General features: G+C 37.7%; 2 protein-coding genes across 6 annotated transcripts in view; one reads left to right on the forward strand and one right to left on the reverse strand.

Moving 5' to 3' along the window:
• Positions 1 to 2546, forward strand: part of lig3 (ligase III, DNA, ATP-dependent) — a 23970-nt gene extending 21424 nt beyond the window's left edge. For all 3 annotated transcript variants that reach the window (XM_067608825.1, XM_067608824.1, XM_067608826.1), the window contains exon 21: positions 1005 to 2546. In XM_067608825.1, coding sequence (XP_067464926.1) covers positions 1005 to 1238 — 234 coding nt within the window. In that variant the 3' untranslated portion in view covers positions 1239 to 2546. The remainder of the gene's footprint in view (positions 1 to 1004) is intronic.
• Positions 108 to 21255, reverse strand: rad51d (RAD51 paralog D). 3 transcript variants are annotated; one of them, XR_010931203.1, is made up of 12 exons: positions 20828 to 21255; positions 20652 to 20713; positions 14257 to 14375; positions 7460 to 7541; positions 7141 to 7275; positions 6968 to 7063; positions 6771 to 6861; positions 4467 to 4537; positions 3980 to 4150; positions 2541 to 2679; positions 900 to 1234; positions 108 to 374 (listed from the first exon to the last, which is right to left on the reverse strand). XR_010931203.1 is itself a non-coding variant. In XM_067608830.1 (11 exons), the coding sequence occupies exons 1-10, from the start codon at positions 20907 to 20909 to the stop codon at positions 2584 to 2586; spliced, it is 1005 nt and encodes a 334-aa protein (XP_067464931.1). In that variant the 5' UTR covers positions 20910 to 21255; the 3' UTR covers positions 108 to 1231; positions 2541 to 2583. The 3 variants fall into 3 exon arrangements, 2 of the variants coding, with proteins under 2 accessions (XP_067464931.1, XP_067464930.1); XM_067608830.1 differs by having other exon boundaries at positions 108 to 1231; XM_067608829.1 differs by having other exon boundaries at positions 108 to 1234.
• Between the last annotated feature and the right edge of the window lie 1210 nt (positions 21256 to 22465).

Below are 22465 nucleotides of genomic sequence, written 5' to 3' on the forward strand. Positions count from 1 at the left end.
AAACAAACAGCTGAAACTACTTGTAGTACAAAGACCAGAGCTGATCCAGCACCTACATATTCAAACTCAGATTGGCAAATAGTAATAATAAAACTGTACTTAGGACAAAAAAGATTTAATGGCTCTTTATTATGTTATTTAAAGGAAAACTACAGTGTCTCATAACGTTGCACTAACAAATTAACAGCTGATATCTGGGAACACGATGGCGTCGCTAAACATGAGGGGTCAGACATGTTGTAAACAAGCTATCAGTTCAGCCAGATTATCTACTTTTTTGGGAGGTTAAGCTGAAAGTCAACACACCTCGACTGATGTCAATAATCCCTCACTGCTCAGTAGCTGCAAGCTGAACCAGGAACTCCATCTGTAGACTGTGATGTGTGTTCAAGATGTCAGAAATAACCTTGACGAGTACAATCTTATCAAAACTAAACAACGAAAATAAAACCATAGTTGTAATAAACCTTATTTTTCAGATAACCTGTCCTGTAGAAGCTATTCAAGTTTAACTACGGCTAAAAAACTAAACACTATTGTTTAGACAATTTAGTCAAATGACTGATAAGAAATTCATTAACTCCAATTTTAATAACCGATTGTGTAGACCAATTACACCAAACATTTGCCGGTTAGAGCTTCATTAATATGACGAGTTGCTTTTTCAGTGTTTCATATCATCACAATTTGAATACTACTTTGTGGTCTGGTAACATGAGATAGGGATTAATCAGAACTGGAAATCAGATGTTAATCATTTAATATAATTAGTCATTGCCCTGCAACACCAGTTTTAAATGTAATCATCTCTCATCATGTAGCAGTCATTGCAAAATTTAATTAAATTAATACCCAGGTGATTTCCTCTTGTATTTTATAAAAAGGTGGATACGACGCACCTTGAATAGTACTTAAAACTGCAGCACTCTGCTCACATTCGTTCATATATAAAGTAACACCGGCGAGTGCGTTTCCTCCGCTGACGGTTCGTGTTTCTCTCGTAGACGCTGCTGGACATCTTCAGCGGGGTGAAGCTTTTCCTGCCAGACTCAGTGCGGGACTTTGACAAACTGAGGCGATACTTTGTGGCGTACGACGGAGACATCGTACCGGACTATGACGCCTCCTCGGCCACACATACGTTGGCTGAACCTGATGAGGACAGCGAGGCCCAGAGAGTGTCACCCAGCTGGATCTGGGAATGTATCCGTAAGAGGCGTGTCGTACCTCCCTGCTAACATAAAAAAAAACACATTTTGTCCATCAGTTACTGCATATCAGTGTAAGATTGTTTAAATCATATGAACATGGTTGATCTTAAAGGTTTGGACACAAACGCTAAATCATTCACCATTTTGAAGGAGTTTGGGGGGAACTCTCAGAGGTGTTTTTTTTTTTTTTATTTATTGTTTTTGAGCCCTTCTGGCCTTCTGTACTTGCAAACCACCTGGGAACACACATACATATATAAATATAGTTTTGAGTTGTTCGTTTTTGCAAATTTCGAGTAAGTGGAAGACCATGTATACTGGTGATAGATGTAGACAAATTATCGATGACATTTTTGATGAGAAACATGGACGTGTAATGTAGATGTAGAGTTTTTTTTTTTTATATTAAAATTCTGAATGTAGTTAAATCAGCTACACATGTAAATCAAATGCATTTTAAAAAAAGAGATCATGAAACTTAAAAATCACAGTACGGACTTGAATATGCAGCTGAATGAAGATACGGGGTTTTATCAGTGTCATGCGTTATTTTTACTGCCTGACTGAAGCATTTTGTGAGCTATTTAACCCTCCGGTCATGCCATTAGGACTACACTAAATGCTGATAAAAGATAATAAAAATGTCTCAGTAACACTGTTCTAATGCTATTTATTTTCTACAAATTGTGCTTGGAGTGTTGCACAAATATGATGGGAATGGATTGCTCATGGAATAACCGCTGCATCTCTGAACTACTGACTACTTTGAGGTGAAAAGTGCATTTTCTGGTCCAAAAATTTAAGAATTCTCATGTTCCAGGCTTTACCAAGATCACACGAGAAACATTTGTTGTTTTAGGAAAGTGAAATCCATTTCGCTTTGATTCCAAATCGTGAGATGCTTTAAAGTTTTTACTGCATCTCAGTGGCTTTCAAGGATAATTCTAATTTACCTTTTTATCCCTGGGATACCTTGAGCTGTGAAGTGGATTAATTAATTGTTTGAATCCTCCGAGGGAGAAAAAAATCCACATAAACTTGCTCTGCTTCTCCCAAACCTGGAAGATACTGTGTTCACACTATATTCACACCCTCTTCTCAACAGGTAAAAGGAAATCTCAGGCTGAAATCTTAGACATAATAGTCAAAGTGGTCCATAATCTCTCTGCTCTCACTCACAAAGGATACCCAATGAAATGCTAATACTGCAGCGGATGATTGACAGAGCCTTTCATAGAAATATATTGCCAGAGTCATGATGTAAAAGGGTCGATTTTGAAGTTCAAAAACACATTTTCTTGCTAATTTGTTCCAGAAACATTCATTTACCTTTGGTTAGACATTTAAGACAAATGATTATAGTTCACTCTCTTCAGGAATCAGTCTCGTCCAGTTTTCTCTTTCCTGAGGATCCTTCTTCAGAGCGACTCCACCACTGCAAGTCAAACTCTTCTTTGATGTGACACGGCTAAGAAGTAGAGAAGATGACAGTGTTGTTTTAGTTTCAATAAAACCAATATAAAACATTAATTTTGGCTTTTTTTCATTTGCAATGTGCTTTGTCAAAAGGGATTCTTTGATTCGTCTGAAGGATCTCTTTATAACTCCAAAACAGAGAATGTATAATTAAGGTCTTTGTGGACAATTATTTATGAGTGGAGAAAAAAATAGAAGAGACTTCAGAATAGTTTTAACAATTCAGAGACACACTGGTACCTTGACTAACATTTAAATGATTTGTACTGTAGACTTCCCAGACATATAATTTTTCAGTTGTATAAATAGTTCTATTTTTCTACTTTTTAAGAGGTAACGTTGACCTCTGGTGCTTGAGGTTTCTTGTCGCCTCACTTCCACTGTAATTATGGAACATTTAATTACAATGATGTAATGACCCATGTAGTTATAAAGTTGCAGATGGAAACTCTGCAAAACACATTATGCTCATATATTATTACTTTAGTCAAGTTTTAGCTCCTTAACTCTAAACTGTGTATACTTTTTGCTGGATGTATGTATTTTCCAGGCAGCCATTGGCTTCCATGTTAATGAAAATCAATTAGAGGACTCTTCTGAGTTGTGTGATCCGTTAATATTTGTCAATGCATGATTATGTGGCACTGCATTACCTCAACATGACAATAAATAAACGAATACTGAGTACTTGTACAAACGCTCATTGTGCTGGATTACACAACTTAAGCATGACTCTGCAACTAGATTTTCATACATAATGAAAATCAATTGATACCTTGAATGACAGAAAACAATGCAAACGGGTCAAATGCACAGATATAGATAACAAGCAGGACAAAAAGGCTTTTAGAACAACTTGTTTCAAGGAAAGAGGAGTTTGTTTGTGGATAGTAGTAAAGCATTGAAGGAAAAGACTAAGATTGACTTTTCATGAGTAATATTTAGGCAATATCACAGCAAGAGAGAACACTTTTCAAAGTTTCAAAGTTGTTGAGTCCAGCTCAACTTAAGAGTGCTTGTCTTGCTGTAGACGGATAAGAGTCCATACATGAAGCTAGAATTGCTTTTGGACAAACAGCTGAGTGTCTGAGTGGATTCAGACTCTATATTCAGATAGTCTTTATGAATTAGAAGAACTCATCTACTGGTAGCTGCTTTTAAATGGGAAAAAAAGAGACCTGTTTAAAATGAGCAAACATCAAGACGTTTAGAGATTCGCCTCTAAATGAAAAACCCTTTGACAGAATCAATACTCGGCTAGATGATGTGCAAGTCAATGCTGCGTGTATTACCTGTCTAGAAGACTTGATCAGTGTTGCGGAGCGCAGACTGGAGTGGCTGACGGTGGCCTTCTCTATTCGCTCCAGCAGGATCCTGGTTCTGGGGATGTGACTCCACGACACGCCGAGGCCTGGCTGCACCTCCCCGCCACTGCTGCCGCCCCTCGTTACGTGGTTTGTCACCTGCAGGTCCAGACATCGTAATGTTTGTTTAGATTTTCATCTTAGAAAGGAAAAATATGTAAGCAGGACTGGTGCGTGCTTTTTAATATTACTTTGTTTTTTTTTTTACATAATTATAACCTCCAGTTACACACCTGATTTAACAAAAGGATTTTTGTTTTACTTATCCAAAACAAAAAGGTAAAACATGTTTGGTTTTCAGGTCTCAAAGCATTAACAAGAGGAAGTGTGAAACAGTTTGTGGAAGGTTTAGGTTGACATTGTGAACGGATCTCGCATTCAGAGCAGTGCTCATCAAGGACTGTGTCATCCTTACCAAAGTAGCAACATTGAAGTCCTTTGCCATCGTCTTAAGAACTCTTGCCACTTGTATCATCAAGGACATGCCTGGAGGCAGAGGGAGCTGTTAAGAGGTTTGTCCGTGTACAGAATTACTTTCATTCAATGGGACTGTCTTAACAATTCAACTGTAGTAACTTGACTCGTTTTGTTTTTAACCACGCTGGCAGACGAGCTCTGGGGATGGCAGCGTCAGTCAGACTGAAATATATCGACATTGACTGGAGGTATAGGCCATGAAATATGCTGCAGTTAATTATAGTAATGTTACATCTGGTGCAATCATCAGCTCAAAACTTCAACTTATTTAACTTTTATGTATGACCATATACATGAAAAACAGCTTCAACCTTGGCTTTTCTTTGTGTTTTGTGCCAATTAGCATGCTAAAACACTTGCACAATTAGTCGATTAATTGATTAGTCAGTCGACAGAAAATTAATCGCCAATATTTTGATAATCGATCCATTGTTTTGAGTGTTTTTTTGTTTTTTTAAAGGAAAAATGATGAACTGTTCTGGTTCCAGCTTCATAAATGTGAATATTTTCTGGTTTCTCTATTCTTCTATGATTGTAAACTTAATATTTTTGGTTTTTGGACTGTTGGTCAGGACTAAACAACATTTCAGGTTACATCTTAGACTTTGGAAAATGGTGACTGACATTTTATAGACCAAACGACTGATTGATTAATCATAAATATGACCAATATTTATTTCATTATGATCAATAATGAAAATCATTGTTAGTTGCAGCTCTAGACACACTAAACTAAGTTGGTAAACATGATAAGCATTACCTGTACATTACATTTGTGAGCATGTTAGCATGCTGACATTAGCATTTAGCTCAAAGCACCGCTGCGCCTAAGTACAGCCTCGCAGAGCCAATAGAGTGGCTGATGTTAACAGTCTTGTTAGCATACTCAGTAGCTAGCCTCATCTTTGACCTGAGTACCATCATTGTTGCTTCATAATACGACCCCAACAGCAGTCTCTACTTATACTTTTAGGGAAAAATGAAAATGTAAATTCTACCTGTTATCCAGCAGTGGGTTACATCTTCAGAGATGTCACAGATGTGAACTATCTTCCTGTGTTGATGAAATGTTGGCCCTGGTTGATGCCAATGTTTAGATTCAATATTTCCACACACTGTGCCGGCCTCCAGAGTGGAGCAACACAGTCTTTGGAAATGTTGGAATTAAATGTTAGTTTTACCCCAGGTAAAAGTTTTATCATTTCCAGCGGACATCGGTGAAGTCACAAAATGATCTTTGAAGATGCACCCTGCTGCTGGATAACAAGAGTTTAAACTCCTCTCCTAAGCCTCATGGAGGGAACGCTACGGTATGCGGCCAATCACAGACTAACAGGAGTAGTGCACAAGTCACAAATTGGACTAAATTAGTAGTCAAACAGGCTAAAAATAATTCCCAGTTCTTTGAGATTTTTCTGACCTCTGAATTCATTTATTACAAAATGTTGCTACTGTAGCTAAGCTAATTCTCTTGATTTTATCCTCCAGGTTAGAAAAACATAGTGCTTTTATGACATTATCGTTATCTTGCTCATCTTTTTAGCCTGAATTTTTTTCTGGGTTTTCTCTCTGACAGACTTGTGTGGAGAAAAAGAAACTGCTTCAATTAACTACAACTTTCTTAAATAACCTTTGCAAAGCTCCAGCTGAGGTTGGTTGGATGTTAATTTATTCATGTATAAATGAGTTGCCTACATAGACCAGTAGTGACTGATTAAAGTGTCAATAACTCTTAACAAAGCACTTCACTAATTTGTTTTTTTGTACACCTTATATTTTTAATAAAAGCTGTAATTACTTCTTTTTATTTTTAGTCTTTTCTAATGTCTTGAGATCCCCTGTTGTATTGAGAAACTGTTTAAAAAAAATTAGATCACTTTTGGAGCTTTTTAGCAATAAAAAGATCACATAGATTAAGAACTTATTAAGAAATTACTCTGACTCTCAAGAGGTCTGACTCCAGTTTAAGTACCTAAATGATTAATGAAACAGTTCTAAATTTAACTGATGTCAGAAATTTGAGCTTTTTCTCTGACTGTGATGGTTTGGGGTTCAACTTGACAGAACAAACCTTTGTTATTTTCCCTTTTTCTCATGAGTCAAACTAACTTCGATGTCGTGCTTCGGAAATGTGTTTGGAAACGCTCTTGTGATATTTGTTTTACAGATTCATGACAGACTCGGGTGTAAACACAGCCTCAGATATGATGGACTATGAGGGACCAGCAGAAAGAGATATCACCTTCATTTTGTTTGCCTCCCAGTAGAGGAGAGATAACAGCCGACACCGAGTCCACGATCACAGCCTTGACAGAGCCACCGCCAACAGACGCCTAATACAAAATGTGACAAAATTAGATGAGCTGCAAATTTGATGTCTTTCTCAAAAGGTTCCCCAGGTACAGCAGGATTGTTGGTATATTTCAAACAAAAACGAACCTGCTGAAGCCCACTACTGCGTAGACTGTACAGACAGTCAAGTAGAGAGAAGATGTCAAACAAACGGAAGATACGAATCCTCTGAAGAGCTTCCATCTGTAAAATGACAGTTTCTAGTTTTACAGTGTTTTATTTCATCTCATATATTTAAAACTCAATTCCTGTCAACTCACCTGCTCTTCTTTGTTACTTGTTTCAGTTTGTAGCATCTGAAGCAAGCGGCTGGCGGTCAGACCTCCTGTCGTATCGATATATATTACGCCCTGTTTCAATTGGTAAGAAATGTGCACTGCGACACCAAAACACACCTAGAAGACATGACAAGAGTGCAGTGAATAGTTTAAAAACAGCTTGCATAACTTGTGTTTGGCTAAATGGTAACTCTGAAAAGTACATTTCAGCAAGAGTTCAACTTCTTATTCCAAAAGGAGGAAAAGGAATTTACGAGCCTGAAATAATCAGTGGCAGAGAGGGAAGGTAGAAAATGTTCACCTGAGATTTGCCACTTCCTGGGCCTCCTGACAGCTCTGTTATCTCTCCAGTGTACAAGCCTGAATCCAGCAGTTTATCTAAGCTGCAAGAAACAAGGTACAGTTCATTACTCACAACTGCCATCCAATGGAATACACTATTGAGTCCGAGTAAATTCGTAAATCAAAAAAAAAAAAGAGCAGCTGTGTAAGCATAATAAACAGAGCTTGCATTAGGTTCCAGACAAGCAGGTAGCTCTGGCTTTAAAAAGTGAAGCCAATGTGGAAGTGCCTTAAACCTGAATTCTCTCAAATGGCCTGCAGGGGGCGACTCCACTGAGTCCAAAAAGAAGTCTGATTGTATGGAAGTCCATGAGGAAATGACCCGACTTCTCACTGTATTTATTACCCCAGTAAACATGAGTTTATGGTCTCAATCGCTAGTTTCAAGTCTTCTTCAATACAGCGTGATGTTCATTTTGTAAATTATGGTCCCATTTAGAGTAAAATAGACGTAACATCACCATGGCATAATCCCATAATCTCAGAGTATAGGTGTAGGCTGCCATTATCAGCCCTCATCATCCACCCATGTTTGTATGGAAAATCACCATCATGGCAGCAGTACGTCTGATAAGGTTTATTTAGTTTTTTTCTTTTTGACTGTTATTGTAAATATTGTTTGATACTCTCAGCAGTTAAAAATCAGTGAGGCCCCTTTTATTATTTGTTGAAAATATTACTTATGAGCTGGGATGGAGGTGTATGAACTATAAGTTGCATCATTTGTGTTTTTGAAAGACAAAGATGTTTGTGATATTTAAGGAGACAGCTACTATTGTGGGCATAATACTGGGAATACAGTTAACATATATTCAGTTAAGAAGATAACTCAAGCTTCTCTGACAAGTCTGGCTTTCCCTACCCCATGCTATGGTATGTTTTAAAAAAGGTATTTTAAAATGTTTGCATTTGGTTATTTAATAAGACTATAGTAGGTAGTAGCACCTCTTTTGATTTGATTTCATTTCTGACATTTCTACACGCCTGTTTAAATAACTACAAAACTTCTAATTCTTTTTATGCCTCTCTGGTCTCAAGGCTGTTGGTTAATGTGTATCAAACAGCAAGAAGAAAAAAAGTATTAAAAGGAAGTATTAAAAAGAGAAAAGTTGTTAAAATACGCCAAAATGTGTACAGCATTGGATAAAGGCGTAGGTGTAGCCGTCACTCAGAGCTGCTAACTCTCACCCATTGACCTTGAGCAACTGACATGTTTCACACGCTCTCATGCCACATGTCCCTCGTCTCACGCAGTGAAAAACATATTCATAACTGAAAACATTGCAGCGTGAAAAGACGACACTGACGGCGCACAGACGGAAAAGACAGAGCAGCACGGTGCAACAGCAGCACTGGGTGGCAGCGAATTAATCAGACCATCGGGGGGAAAAGCGAGAAATATGAACAAATCTATTTTATGGTAATTTATTCCCATGCATACTGCTCAGAGTCATCTCTAAAAATGCCCAACATTTCCTGGTTCTAGCTTCTCATCTGTGACTATTAGCTGATTTTCTTTGTCATTTATGATAGTCAATTGAATATCTGATGGTTTTGGACTGTTAGTCCAACAACACAAGCAAGATAATGATATTGTGACAATACCAAATTCAGGCAAACTCCATTCACAGACGCCGTGAGATAAAGCTGAAAGCTCGAAAGTGGACCTTTATATGAGATTACTGTGTCAAAATACTGTTCTCAAGGTCATAATAAATCTTCTCTCATCTTTTTTTACATTGCTCTGCTCAATTAATCCCTATTCCACTATCCACTTCCTATAGCTTTATCCATTTCTTCCAGTATTAAATGCTGAGATGATTACAAAGAACATTCGTAACTCTTCCTCTAGAAACAGTGGACTCAAACTCCTGGAGGTTTATTCTGAGATTGATACTTAAACCATCTTTATTCACAGGGATATTCTGATCTTCATATCTTTAGTGAAATAGGGTCTGTACTTAAGATTTCCAACCTTGTCAGTCTTGTTTTAGATTCACTGTTGCTACACAGGTAGATCTTCACTGAGCACCTTCATACCGTGCAGGTCGATTATACATGACCTCTTCCACCTCAATGTATCGGCTCTTTTTATGCGTTCACACCACATGAAACTTAGGCAATAAATCACCGGCAGTCCATTAATTTCTCACTGACCTGAGTGAACAGGGCCTGGGCTGATGTGTGGATGTGGACAAAGTAGGCCATGGTTGAAGGTTTAACGATCAGCTGTCAAAAGCCCGTAACATGTCTGTGGTGTCTTAACCTTATCATGCCAATCTGATTTCATCTTGTGAACAATAGCTCAGCCAAGCAAGTGCAAAATAGGTGTCAGGTCTGTTTACAACCTGTCTAGTCTTCCAGCAGCCAAAGCTTTTACACCACAGGAATAAATGTTTCAACCTCTATGCCCGGACAGCTGGTCTATCCAGTTGACAGTAAGCTCTGAAACTAGTCAACTGATTTTGAATCTTGCTTTTAATTACTGCTGCCTAATCTGTGCATGGTATAGTAGCTAGTTACCTCGTCATTACCTCATAATGTTATGAAAAGATACAAAAACTACATAATGTGCCTGTTTAGTTGCACCTGTGGATCACTACATATATTAGAGCCCTGTCCAATGCATGGTAAGACTTCCCGTGCAATATTTAGCATTCTACATCTATCTATTATTGTCCTTTTAAGCTGTCGATTGTTTTGGGTTAATGTTTGGTTGGGTTTGGTTGTGTTTCACAGTTCCACAACAGAGGTCTGCTCTAGTAATCTGATGCCCAAAAAATTTATAAGGTAGGTGTTTCAGGGCAAGTATTCTATTGAGTTCCAGATATAAAAGTCTTATTTTCAGTAAAGACAATATTGCATGACTGACAGTTAGATTGCTTCTTAGCCTTGGATGGGTATTAAATCCTCCCAATTTAATCATCAGTACAAAAGATGAGCAAGTGTATTTTTATTTGGTTCTTAGATAAAAAGTCAAAAGGTACAAATCTGTGCATATAGAAAGATAAGAAGAGAAAGCAACTACCACTCTCAAGGAGCCATTTCATTAAAAAGCATCCAACCACAGAGCTTTAAATCCTGTTGGTTGCAATGTTAATGGTGAGCAGATGCTTAAGATTACACTTTTTAGAACCCTAACAAAATATTCAGCAAATCAAATTAATCCACTTGTGTATTCTTGGCCAATTTTGGAAGAATTCAGCAACTATAGTGTGCCGTTTTGTTCCCAATTGCAACAAAAAAACGTTCAAAGGCAATGGTGACTTAGGCTCATGGGTATTGTAGTATTTAGAGCCATCTGCCATACCACACTGACTGAAAATACATAACTTCTCAGACACTACACTGAAACAATTAAAACCGGCAGCCATAACATAAACATATAGTAACATAACTTCAACATAGAAACTCTCCTGTTTCTGTGTTGAGGAACATTGTCTAAATTACTGAAACAAAAAATTCGAAAAGGGAAAATACAGTTGTAAAAAAATACTTTGGAATCAGCATTTCCCCTTCCTTTCTTGAGAAATACATCTTTTTGTATTTATCGTATTGGTTTGTGTCCATTTCTCTGTGCATTTTAAATAGTGCTGGGTATAAAAGTAAAGTACTTGTACTGTACTGTCCATACCAAAAACTGTAAACTGCCGATCATTTACTTATATTCTTGATTTCAGTCATACTTTAGTTAGAATAATACTATATTTTATTCAGCATAAGTTCCTTTATATTACAGACACATTTGAGAATTTTAGGTTTATGTTACCAAAGTGTAGGTATTTCTATTGGCGCCAGTACTGCCAGCTCTTGAAGAATGAGTGCTGTTCTTGCACTTGTAGTTTGATCATCATCAGAGGAAGTGTTTGTTGTCGTAATGCTTCAACCATCTGTTCTTTCTGCAGCATTGGAACATCTTGATTTGTCTATGTTGACGTTCAGGCCGGTGATCTGTGCAGTTTGTAAAATCTCATCATCTTTGCCTGCGCATGTGATGATAGATGTGACAGCGTTGCAGTTAAATCTACATAGCCAAGGTCCTCTAGCTTGAAGGTTAAGTATCAGTGGAAGCTTGTGGTTGGTTGATAGTAGTTCTCATCACCCGGAGCATGATTGTGAAGAGGAGAATTGGCGGGGACGGACCTTCTTCCATTATGCCTGCCTTCTCTGAGACTGGTGCAGAGAGGGTTTGCACTGTTGATGAAGCATCAGGTTGTGTTCCTTTAAGGGCTCAGGGTGATGTAAGTGATTGTCCTTGCGAAGCCGCAGATTGAGAATTTCTCATTGAGTGTACTTATCAGTGATATCAGAATACTGATGATTGAAGTGGACGCAATGAAGAGGCTCAGTTTTTGTTGTTGAGTCTAGTTTTAGGTAACAGGTTTAGTTTCTGTGCACAAATATTTCCTGCCAGCGTCCATAGAGAGCAACAGGAGAATAATGAATAGAAATAGTGCAAATTAGCAGCATTTAAGTGGGGTAGAATACTCATGTATGTGGCTGTATTATGTGGACGCTTAGATGGAAGTAAATCTTTACAATTATCAATGACAGTCTTGATCTGAGGCTGAATTTTATCACACCTGAATATTTCCTAAGTAGCCTAAACATGGAATTATAGTATCACTGTGTCATCACACTGTCGAAGTGTTGACAAAATATATTTTGTAGGCTACATGACACAGAAGTTGATGAAAGCTATAAACCATTATCAGCCTTCATCATCATCCATCCTGTTAGGATGAAAAATCACCATCATGGCAGCAGTAAGTCTGATAAGGTTTTCTTGCTTTCTTTTTGATTGTCATTGTAAATATTGCTTGATACTCTCAGCAGTTTTATTATTTATTACATGTTGAAAGTATTACTTAATTACTTACCTGTTCAAATAACTTCAAAACTATATCCATCTAATTCTTTTTATGCGTCTCTGGTCTCAAGGCTGTTGGTTAATGTGTATCTAACAGCTAGAAGAAGAAAGTATTAAAAGGAAGTATTAAAAAGAGAAAAGCTTTTAAATATGCCAAAATGTGTACGGCACTGGATGAAAGCTGAAGAGAAGTCCTGACAGTTAACAGCCATCAGGGCTTCAAGCTTTAGGTAGGAAATGCCTAGCTGTCTTCAACTGAGCGTGATGAAAAAAATGCAAATACTCAAATATTTGCATCATTTCATTCGGACTGCATTCTCCTCTCAGACAGAGCTGTAAAATAATTCAAGAAAAACATCACATTCATGTGCTCTTACAATGAATATTGTTTTCTACATATAGTCCATTGATTTTTATTGAGAGATTAAGGTCTACTCTGCAAAATCCTTTATATATTTTACTGTATGTTTCATTACTCTTTCTCTGCATAAACCTGGTAACTGACAACTATGTATTCTTGTCATTGACGGAATAAAGCCTAGCACCAAGGACACCAATGAGCATCATTCATCAGTTCATCTTTTCACCAGTAGAGCGCAGCCACGACACACACAAGTCACACTGGCTTTACTCTCATGGTTGATTCAGTTTCATATCACTAATCCAAAGCACTGACTAATTTATGAAAACCACTTAAAAAGGAGCGACTGAGAGAAAAAAAAAAACACCTGTGGTTATTAATTATTCTGAAACAGTGAGTAAAGGTCCAGAGCAGTCTGTATCCTGGCCAAAGAATATTTCCCTTCTACAAGTGGAAAATGTATCTGCGATGCTCCATCTGCCTACAGACAACCGAATCTACATCTATGTTCAAACCTTGGGATGCTGCGTCTCAGTTCTGCAGGCTAATTCTAAGTGCTGCTGTAATACGATGCCATGCTGGCAGCAGTGGGACTTTTTGGTCTCTTTCAGTCATTAAATTTTGATTCTCTGATGTACCAAAAAAAATGTTTTAAAGGTCTTGTCAGTGGTGTTTGTTTTTTTGCGGAAAGTAGTAAAGCTGAAGACCAAGTTAATGCAGCTGATATATCAGAGGCCACTTTAGACAGCGTTCACGAGCCAAATGGAACAACAAGCAGAGAAGTCCTTTTTAGCTGCTAAAATGTTTCCCCTGTGCAAGAATGTAGCACACACGCCATTTCTGAATCACTCTATCGCTCCGCTGTATTTTTAACTACAGGTACAGTACTCCAGATGCATATTCTACTGGCACAAATCAATGCAAATTTGATTTTAACAACACTGAAATTATTTTAGCTTGATAAAATGGGTCGATGTAGAGGAATCTGGTTACAAAACATCTTTGCTAATGTACAATACTATTGATTTCTTATTATATGCTGTGATTGTGGACATTCTGTACTGGTCTGCAAAGCTGTAGAGCAACAACAGTGAACATACTGAAACTGACAAAAATGACTTAAATTCATCCCCTGCTCCAACAAAGGCAGTTTAAGTACATAAGAATTTGATGTAGCATGTTAAAATGTTGGTTAGCGTCAACCCTCATGTCCTTCCATTTTCAAAACAAAGAAAATATTGCCACTTTCACCAAACAAGTCCAAGATTTTAATCTGAAATGATATCAAGAGGCAGTGATGAAGAAGCCAGCCTTAAACGAGCATCACCACAAAATCAGTTTTGTGTCTAAACTGAAAACCAAGGGAGTGTTTTTTAATTCAATATGTGGAGAACTGTCCTCAGGGATACATATTTGATTTTGGAGGTGAACCTTAAGCTCTTGTGGCACTGAGCCCACCTTTAAATCCCCCAGTTTGCGAAAGACAAAGCAGTGCGCTCTGCTGTGTGTGCAGAATTGTCTTTACCTGGGATTTCCAGTGGAGAGGATGGCGGTTGAGCTCAATAGTTCTTCATACAGATCAGCACCCGACACAGGGAAGGCCGTGTGTTGGGCCAGCAGCACTCTGCGGATGGCAAACAGAGCCTGAAATATAAAAAATTACAGCATATGAGGCTCACACAACTGCTGCATGGATCCACCGTGCGCTTATCTACCTCTGCCAAGACTGCTAGATTGGATAGTTTTCTGCCCAATTGGGCCATTATGATGATAAACCAAAAGGCATGAGGTAAAATTTTGGCTTGTTTTGATGCGATTAGGAGAATTTTTTTAAATGATTTCATCATGACCACGCTGTCTGCTCTTTCTATGCCTTTCTTATATCATCAGTGGTTGGTTAATAACGAGTTATTAAAACTAGTGATGTTACATTTCCAAGTGTACCTCAAGAATGCAGGGCAGTTTCTTTAACGTTTTGCAATGACAATGTCACGGATTATTTTTGAAGCTTCATTTTGGATGTACAACCCCATCAATTTAGGCTAATCCTGGAACTAACAATAACTTTCTCTGAATCGATTCATCTGATTATTTTTTGTTTAGTCGATTACATAAAATCACATTTTGGTGCCTCTTTTTTTTCTCTTTGTTTTGTATTTATTTCTCTCTCTTTTTTCTATTTCTTAAACTCTTACAAACACAACTACATACAGAATAATGGCTGTACACAACCTTTCACACATGCTCACAATTACCTACACACAGTCTAAATAGACCCTCCAGCTCTATAACTAATGCAATTCAGTTTGTTTGTTTGTTCACATCTATGGACACTGAATGTTCACTCATTTTTCCTTGTTACTCTATTGCTTTTTCTGTCTTAGGCCAATGTCATGTCGGACTATATGACTGTCTTGCTCTAATCATATTAACAATAATAAAAAAGAAAGACAAAAAAAAAAACTCTTACAAGTTCACAGAGTCCAAGGTGGCATTTTGAAATTGCTTGTTTTGTTTGGCCAGCGGTCCAAACCCCAAAGATACTCAATTATTCAACAATATAAAACACAGAAAAGCAGCAAATCCTCACATCTGAGAAGCTGGAAAAAGCAACTGTTTAACATTTTTTCTGGCCAACAGGTTTTCTTCAGTATGGGAAAACTCTGACTTAATTTCCCTCAACTCTGCATATTATTTTTCTTATTGCCAAACTGGCATACTCATTGCCAGAAAGTAAAGAACCGCACTCCATAAAATGAATAAAAAGTAGCAAACTGAATCACATACTTTTCACTACCTCATTTATTAGGACTAGAAATGCAAAACGTCTCAGCCAGCCTTGAACACTAGATCCCACACGGTGATGCCACAGAAGTCATTACGTGATTGGCTCTTCACTGGCAAACTACCATACTGATGCTGAGACCAGATCCTTTAAAACATGCACTTGTTCTACACATGAACCCTGTGTTCATTGTTCAACTATCTCTTGGTATCTGTCAAATAAATGAGTAAATGTCAGAAAAGCTGACATGACATGAGTATTTATATCTAAATCCCTCTTTTCTTCTGTAAAATGCCAAAATATTATCATGCTCATCCTGCATATGGAGGCGTGCACATAAACATATTTAATTAAATGTGATCTGTCGGTTCGCAGGTCCCTGCCCATAAATTCGCTTTCACTTGGAAATAAGTAACATCACAAAAGCTGAAGACGCTCTACTTGCTGTTTCACTGGGACTTTAAGGTGGCTAGTTGAACACCTCTGATAGAAGCCATGTTTTAAAAATATAGTGACATTTCTCTTCATCTAAAAATATCTTTTAAAGGACCAGTGTGTAGGATTTAGTGGCATCTAGCCATGAGGTTGCAGATTGCAACCAATTGAACACCCCTCCCCTTCCAAGCATGTAGGAGAACCTATGGTGGCCACGAAACTCACAAAAACGTGAAAGGCCCTCTCTAGAGTCAGTGTTTGGTTTGTCCCTTCTAGGCTACAGTAGAACTACTGTAGGCGGTATGGCAGGCTCTATGGAAGAGGACCCACTCCCTATGTAGATATCATAAAGGGCTCATTCTAAGGTAATGAAAACACAATTCTTATTTTCAAGTGATTATACACTAATTAAAACATACTTTTGAATATTATACTCCATTTCTGCCAAGTCAGTTCTGCTAGATGCCACTAAATTCAACGTACAAACATTATGAGAAGCGCATAGAAGGTGAGCATGACCAAAGGGAGAACGCCTCCCCATGACAATCCTAAAAACAAATTTAAATTAAAAATAAAAGTAAATACAGTATGACTAACCAATAATGCCATGACTACCGCTCTTCTGCGCCACCGCCCCATGGGATCTTTGGATTTCTTGTCTAAGGAATCAATTTGCTTGAGTGCATTTTTAAGATTATCCGTGTTGTCCAACTGCAGTGTGGTAGGTACAAATATCAAAGAGCATCCCACTGGAGTTATTCTGAAATCCTGCAACATGACATCAGTCCACTATAAGAAAACAAAGTGTTCACTAACCAGACTGGGCTGTGATGTCTTCTACAAAAAAGGGATCAGATGGGAAAATGTTGGGGAGCCCAGATTTCTGTAGCTTTCTGTAGACACTTACTGCTGTTTAGCAGACTTATACTCTGATTAGTCTCTTCTTCTGGGCAGAGAGGATTTCCTGCCAGAATTTGTGTCCAACAAGAGAAATTTATTCAGGGAAATAAGTCAAATCTGTTGGGCCTAATTAGTGGGAGTGTTGGTGCCCCAGTTTGGATTGTGGACTCATAATATGGGTGTGTTTTTACATAAAAGCCTTGCCTGGTGCAGCTTTAATTGAACTGAGGGAGGCTGCCTTGGTTGGAAGAATGTGTCTGTGCAGATGTCCTAGCATTGACTTCTTGGCAGTTGTAATACGTGTGCACAACAATGATTCAAATCAACAACAGTAGTCTGATGGATCAGAGGGATGCTGCTTATCAGCTCAGAGGATGCCTGCAGGCTGAACAAGCTAATCAAGAAGTCTTGCATGGTCACTGGGATGAACCTGTACCTGCTGCAGGCATATATGAGAGGGGGGAAAAACTAATGATCTCATGAGAGGAAAAATCCTTCCATTCTTTCTGTGATGATGTGTGATATTTTCAACTCAAATCACCTTGATCAAGGTGGTCCTCAACTCCCACAAACAATACGTGAGTTGGTTGAGGGTCTAAACTCAGAGAAAAGTTCATGTTGACAACATGAAAAGACAATGTGCATTGATAGGAATATGGAGATCATACAGTATATTTCACACTTTTAAAAAGTTTTTCAAGGCTTCTAAACCTCTGGGGGCAACAAATCTATTTCCCTATACATGTACAGACAGCGTGTACAGACACTCTGGCCATAGAGGATGTATTACTGACTGAATAGATCTCACTCATCTTTTTTTTTTTTTTTCTTTTTTAAACCAAGAATGCTTAGGTTGACTGCCATGCTCCATCCACCCACACAATTATTCACTTATACACTTTTATCTGAAAATTTCCTCCTGAGATTTCTGCCTGATTATTTGCGCTCTTACATATATTTCAAATGTTTGGTGAAAAGCACTATTTATGATCAACAAAATACTACCTGAACTGATTTAGGCAGAATTTCTCTCCTGATCTCTGCTCTCTCTTCGTTGTTCTCACAGTAAAATGATTTAAAACTGAAAGAGCTGACCTCTCTTATTGGTTCAAACTGATAATCGAGGATTTTGTGGCAGACCCTATAAGGATTCTTTACTTTTTGTGATATGACTACATATTATAGTTTTGCTTTGCTGATGGGTGGAAACCTTTCTATTGTTTATTGTTTACTGCACACACACACTACTATATATAAATAGGCTACTTCTTTTATTTCTTATATTGATTTTACAATTCTCTATTATACCTACAGGAAACAACATAGTCTTTTTGTAATTGCCGAGTGGGAAAAATACAATAAAATATATAGAAAACAACAGGAAGCAAACGTGATCTTCAACCTTGGATTGGACCTGTGCTGTGAAACAATCTCGTCTGGCTTGTTAACCACATGACCTGACTTGCCATGGCTATACATAATTGGGAGGTCTGCTTACATTAAGAGTGACTTTTTCTAATTGTAGCCCACCAATGTGAACCATTTACACAATGAGAAACTCGTGCTGCGTGTGGGTTGCGAGTGTGTCTTAGATCAACATATGGGTCAAAGCCTGAACCTCCCACTCCATACTCTTAAAGCCAAGTACGTGATGTGGGTGTTTTCTTGTTGTCAGCCTAAGCTATGAATTTAAATTCAATGAGTAAGAAAACAATGATGTTACAATGAGGAAATGTGTTTAGTTTTGGTTCTTTACTTAAACTGAAGCAGTACTATGGATCTGGGACATTACCTGGATAAGGTGGGTGTAACTATGGGCTCTTCTCATTTCTCTATTTTGTGCCTCCTCGTCTCCTCTCTCCTTCGTCCTCCTGCCTGTGACCCAGAAATTGATCTCAGCATGCGATGTTTAAGGATGTCTCATTTCCTGGATTGCATCTCGAGAAGAGAGGAGCGAAGAGAGAGGACGCTTGCCAGAGGCGTTATGAGCAAGGATGAACAGGTGTATCCTTTGCGGAAGTTTTTCGGCACCCATGACATATAAAAGAGGCGTGACACACATATAATTGAATTAAAAGTAAACATACAAGTTGTCATGAACACTGTCATGCTCACCTGACAGAGATCATAAAATGCAGCGGTAGGCTATAACAAAACAATGGACAGATGATGCAGCTGTGTCGCGCGTCATATTTAATTGACGTCGTCCTCCGAAGCGAGGATGTCTCATTTTTGTTAAATGCCTGTTGCATCGACTCCTCTCTCCTCGCGTCTCTTCCTCGCCTCCTCCGCTCACATCTCAGGTGAGAGGGACTAAGACGCGAAGAGAGGAGGTGAGGAAAGAAATCGAGGATGTACAACCGAGAAATGAGAAGAGAGGTATGTGTGATCACTACAACTGGACTGGACAATGGCACATCCAATCTTGCAACATTGATTCCCAGAGTGTTTCATTTACAGTTTTTTTGTTGTTTTTTTTAACATTGGTGACATGTATGGTTCAATACTGAGTCCACTTCTTCAAAACTCATCACACGGCTGCTGGGCACAGCAGTTCATTGTTCACATAAAAACAATTGAGTTCAACTGACAACATCTCATGTGTTAATCAGAACACACAGATAAAAAAAAACACTAACAGGCAACACATTATGCATCTTTTTATGGCAGTCTGAAGTTAAATCATTTTGTGATCTCTAGTTTTTTTTTATAGTGTATATACTGTTTCTTAATTGTTGAGCTTTTCATTACAAAATAATGGTAGATTTGTACCTCTCTATAGAAAGTACTGCAGTGTATTCTAAAGAAAAGTCATAGAAATGCAGCAGGAAAGGTGTCAAGGGACTTTATATTTCACATTTTTTCTTGTCTTCTGGTGGAAGGTTCGTTGCATATAAATATATTTCAATGTGGTTATGAGTTGGCAAATTGCTGTCCATATGACAGAATAGTAGTAGTTAAAGTACTGCAGTAAAAGTAGTGGTTTGGTCCCTCTGTCTGATATATTATTATATATGACATCATTAGATTATTAATACTGAAGCATCAGTGTTAGAGCAGCATGTTACTGTTGTAGCTGCTGGAGGTGGAGCTAGTTTCAACTACTTTATATACAGTTAGCTAGTTAAATCCAGTGGTTCCCAACCTAGGGGTCGGCCCCCTCCAAAGGGTCACCAGATTATTCTGAGGGGTCGTGAGATGATTAATGGGAGAGGAAAGAAGAAAAAGCAAAGTTCTGATACACAAATCTGTTTTCAGTTTTTGGACTTTTTCTCTTATTTTTGATATAAATATGTGAAGTGAAATACTGGATCATTTAAACATTTATTGAAATTAAACCAAGGGTGAAGTTTAGAGGGAAAAATCAGCTTTTGGTGGAGCTGTTAACAACTCATCTGAAATGTGACCCCGACTACACACTGCTTTTTGTAAGACATCTGGTTTCATCTTTAACATTTCTTTTCATAATTTATTATTATAGTATTTTTATTTTAGTATTATAAAAGCTTGTTATATTATCCATTGTGTCAAATCTTCATCTGAAAAGTAACTAAAGCTGTCAAATAAATGTAGTGGAGTAGAAAGTACAATATTTCCTTCTGAAAAGTAGTGGAGTGGAAGTATAAAGTAGCATCACATGGAAATACTCAAGTAAAGTACAAGTACCTCAAAATTGCACTTAAGTACAGTACTTGAGTAAATGTCCTACTTACCACCACTGCCCAACCCTAAACTAAACTGTAATGTGCAATTTTCTATGTCCTTCACCGCCATATTTCATTCATGTATGGTATAAATACCTTATAGGACACCGAACATTTCTGTGCAAGGTCCTCAGTGTCAGATGCAACCAGGTCTTCCACTGTGGAAACAAGAAACCTGCTTGTTATCGTTAATCTGGCTTTTAATTAAGTTGAAGCATCCTCAAAATCATCGTCTCTCTCTCTCTCTCTCTCACACACACACACACACACACCTGTTTTAATATCAGCAGCACGCAGGTCGCGGACTAAATCCTCGTCCAGCCCAGGACACATTCCCTCTCTCAAGACGACCATGGTCTGGCATTGTAAAGTACTAGATTACACGTCATTTAACGTTAGGAAAACACATACAGTTTTCACTTAGCCCTGAAAAAGCGAGCAGAATAATTAGCGACAGTTGTTATTAGCTTTGCGGCTAACTTTAGTGACTTTTCTGTCTGTGTGGTCGTTGAAGTTAGAATGAATGACTTTCTAAAGGCTCCTTCTAAAGTTTGCGACGATGAAACTCTAACATTATTTACTAAAGACAAACTGACTTAACAAACGTTTTTCAACTGGTTTAACTGACGCTACAGCAGCGCAAAATGATTTCAATTTGCCTCTACTTCTTCTTCTTCTTCTTCTTCTTCTTCTTCTTCTTCTTCTTTTCTTCTTCTTCTTCTTCGGTTTTATTCACGGACTACAAACTAAAGTTGCACGCCGCCACCTACTGTATCAGCGAGTGTAACATCATGACTTTAAACAACAAAAACTAACAAACAAAAACTTTATAAAGAAGTCACATTCTGGATATTAAATCTGTTTCATTTAAATATTTAAATAAAACCCTTTGAACCTGTAATTGTTTGTCCCCTGTCTCTAACAGACCTCTGATGCTCCAATCCCTTCCCATATCTACCACCCTGCCCCTCAGTCTTTCTCCTTCTACACTGAACTTCCCACAACCTATCAGCACATTTTCTACAGTTTCCTTGCATTTACAAGTCTCACATTTATCTGACACTGTCTTTTTCATGGTATATGTTTCTTGTCAAAATTATTCGAAGGGTTAGTGTCCGCATTCTGCTTGCCGTAGTAAAGTGGACTTGGAGTGTCTGCAGGGTAATGGAGGCTACCTAGCATACTGCCCACAATACATCCATGCTCAAAGTTGATACTTAAATGTTCCCCCGGCCCGGCGATATGTTTTTGTTCTTGTCTGTATGGAGAATTGAAATGGTACAAAATTTTGTGATAAATATTGTGTTAATAATAAAGTAAGAGAGGCTTGTTATAGAATTTTGCTTCACATGTAGGCTACAGGTGTTGGAAAGGTTTAGATTGGATAGGCTATTAAATATTCTTGTGATTTCTGGGGATTAGAAAAAGAAACTATTTGCCATCTGTTTATTCATTTCATTTACACACACTTAAACATTCATTCGGGGCATTGGACATTGACACTTTTGTCAAGAATTATGGCACAACAATTAGATAGGAAACAAGACGGCAATGAAAACATAATATTTTTGTGAACTGTATATTAACATATTTCTTTAATTTATCCTTTTGTTTCATTATTTTTTTTACAGACAAATATATATATATATCTTTATATTTATTTATTTATTTTATATTTGACTATATCCCAGGTGTAATCAGTTTTGTTTGTATATATGACATATGTACATTATATGTACATCGTTCTGTTAAAAAGTCAGTAAATATACAAGAACAAGAGAAAATTGAAAATTTTCAATTCCTTATTATTTTTTGGTGCCTTGTGATCAACTATAGTAATTTATTTAAAAAATGGATTTTACTGTGGCAAAAGACAACATACAATATGTCCAAATTGCACAAAAAATAAC

This window comes from Thunnus thynnus, chromosome 13 (genome assembly GCF_963924715.1).
Source record: "Thunnus thynnus chromosome 13, fThuThy2.1, whole genome shotgun sequence".
In the NCBI taxonomy this organism is placed as follows: Eukaryota; Metazoa; Chordata; class Actinopteri; order Scombriformes; family Scombridae; genus Thunnus; species Thunnus thynnus.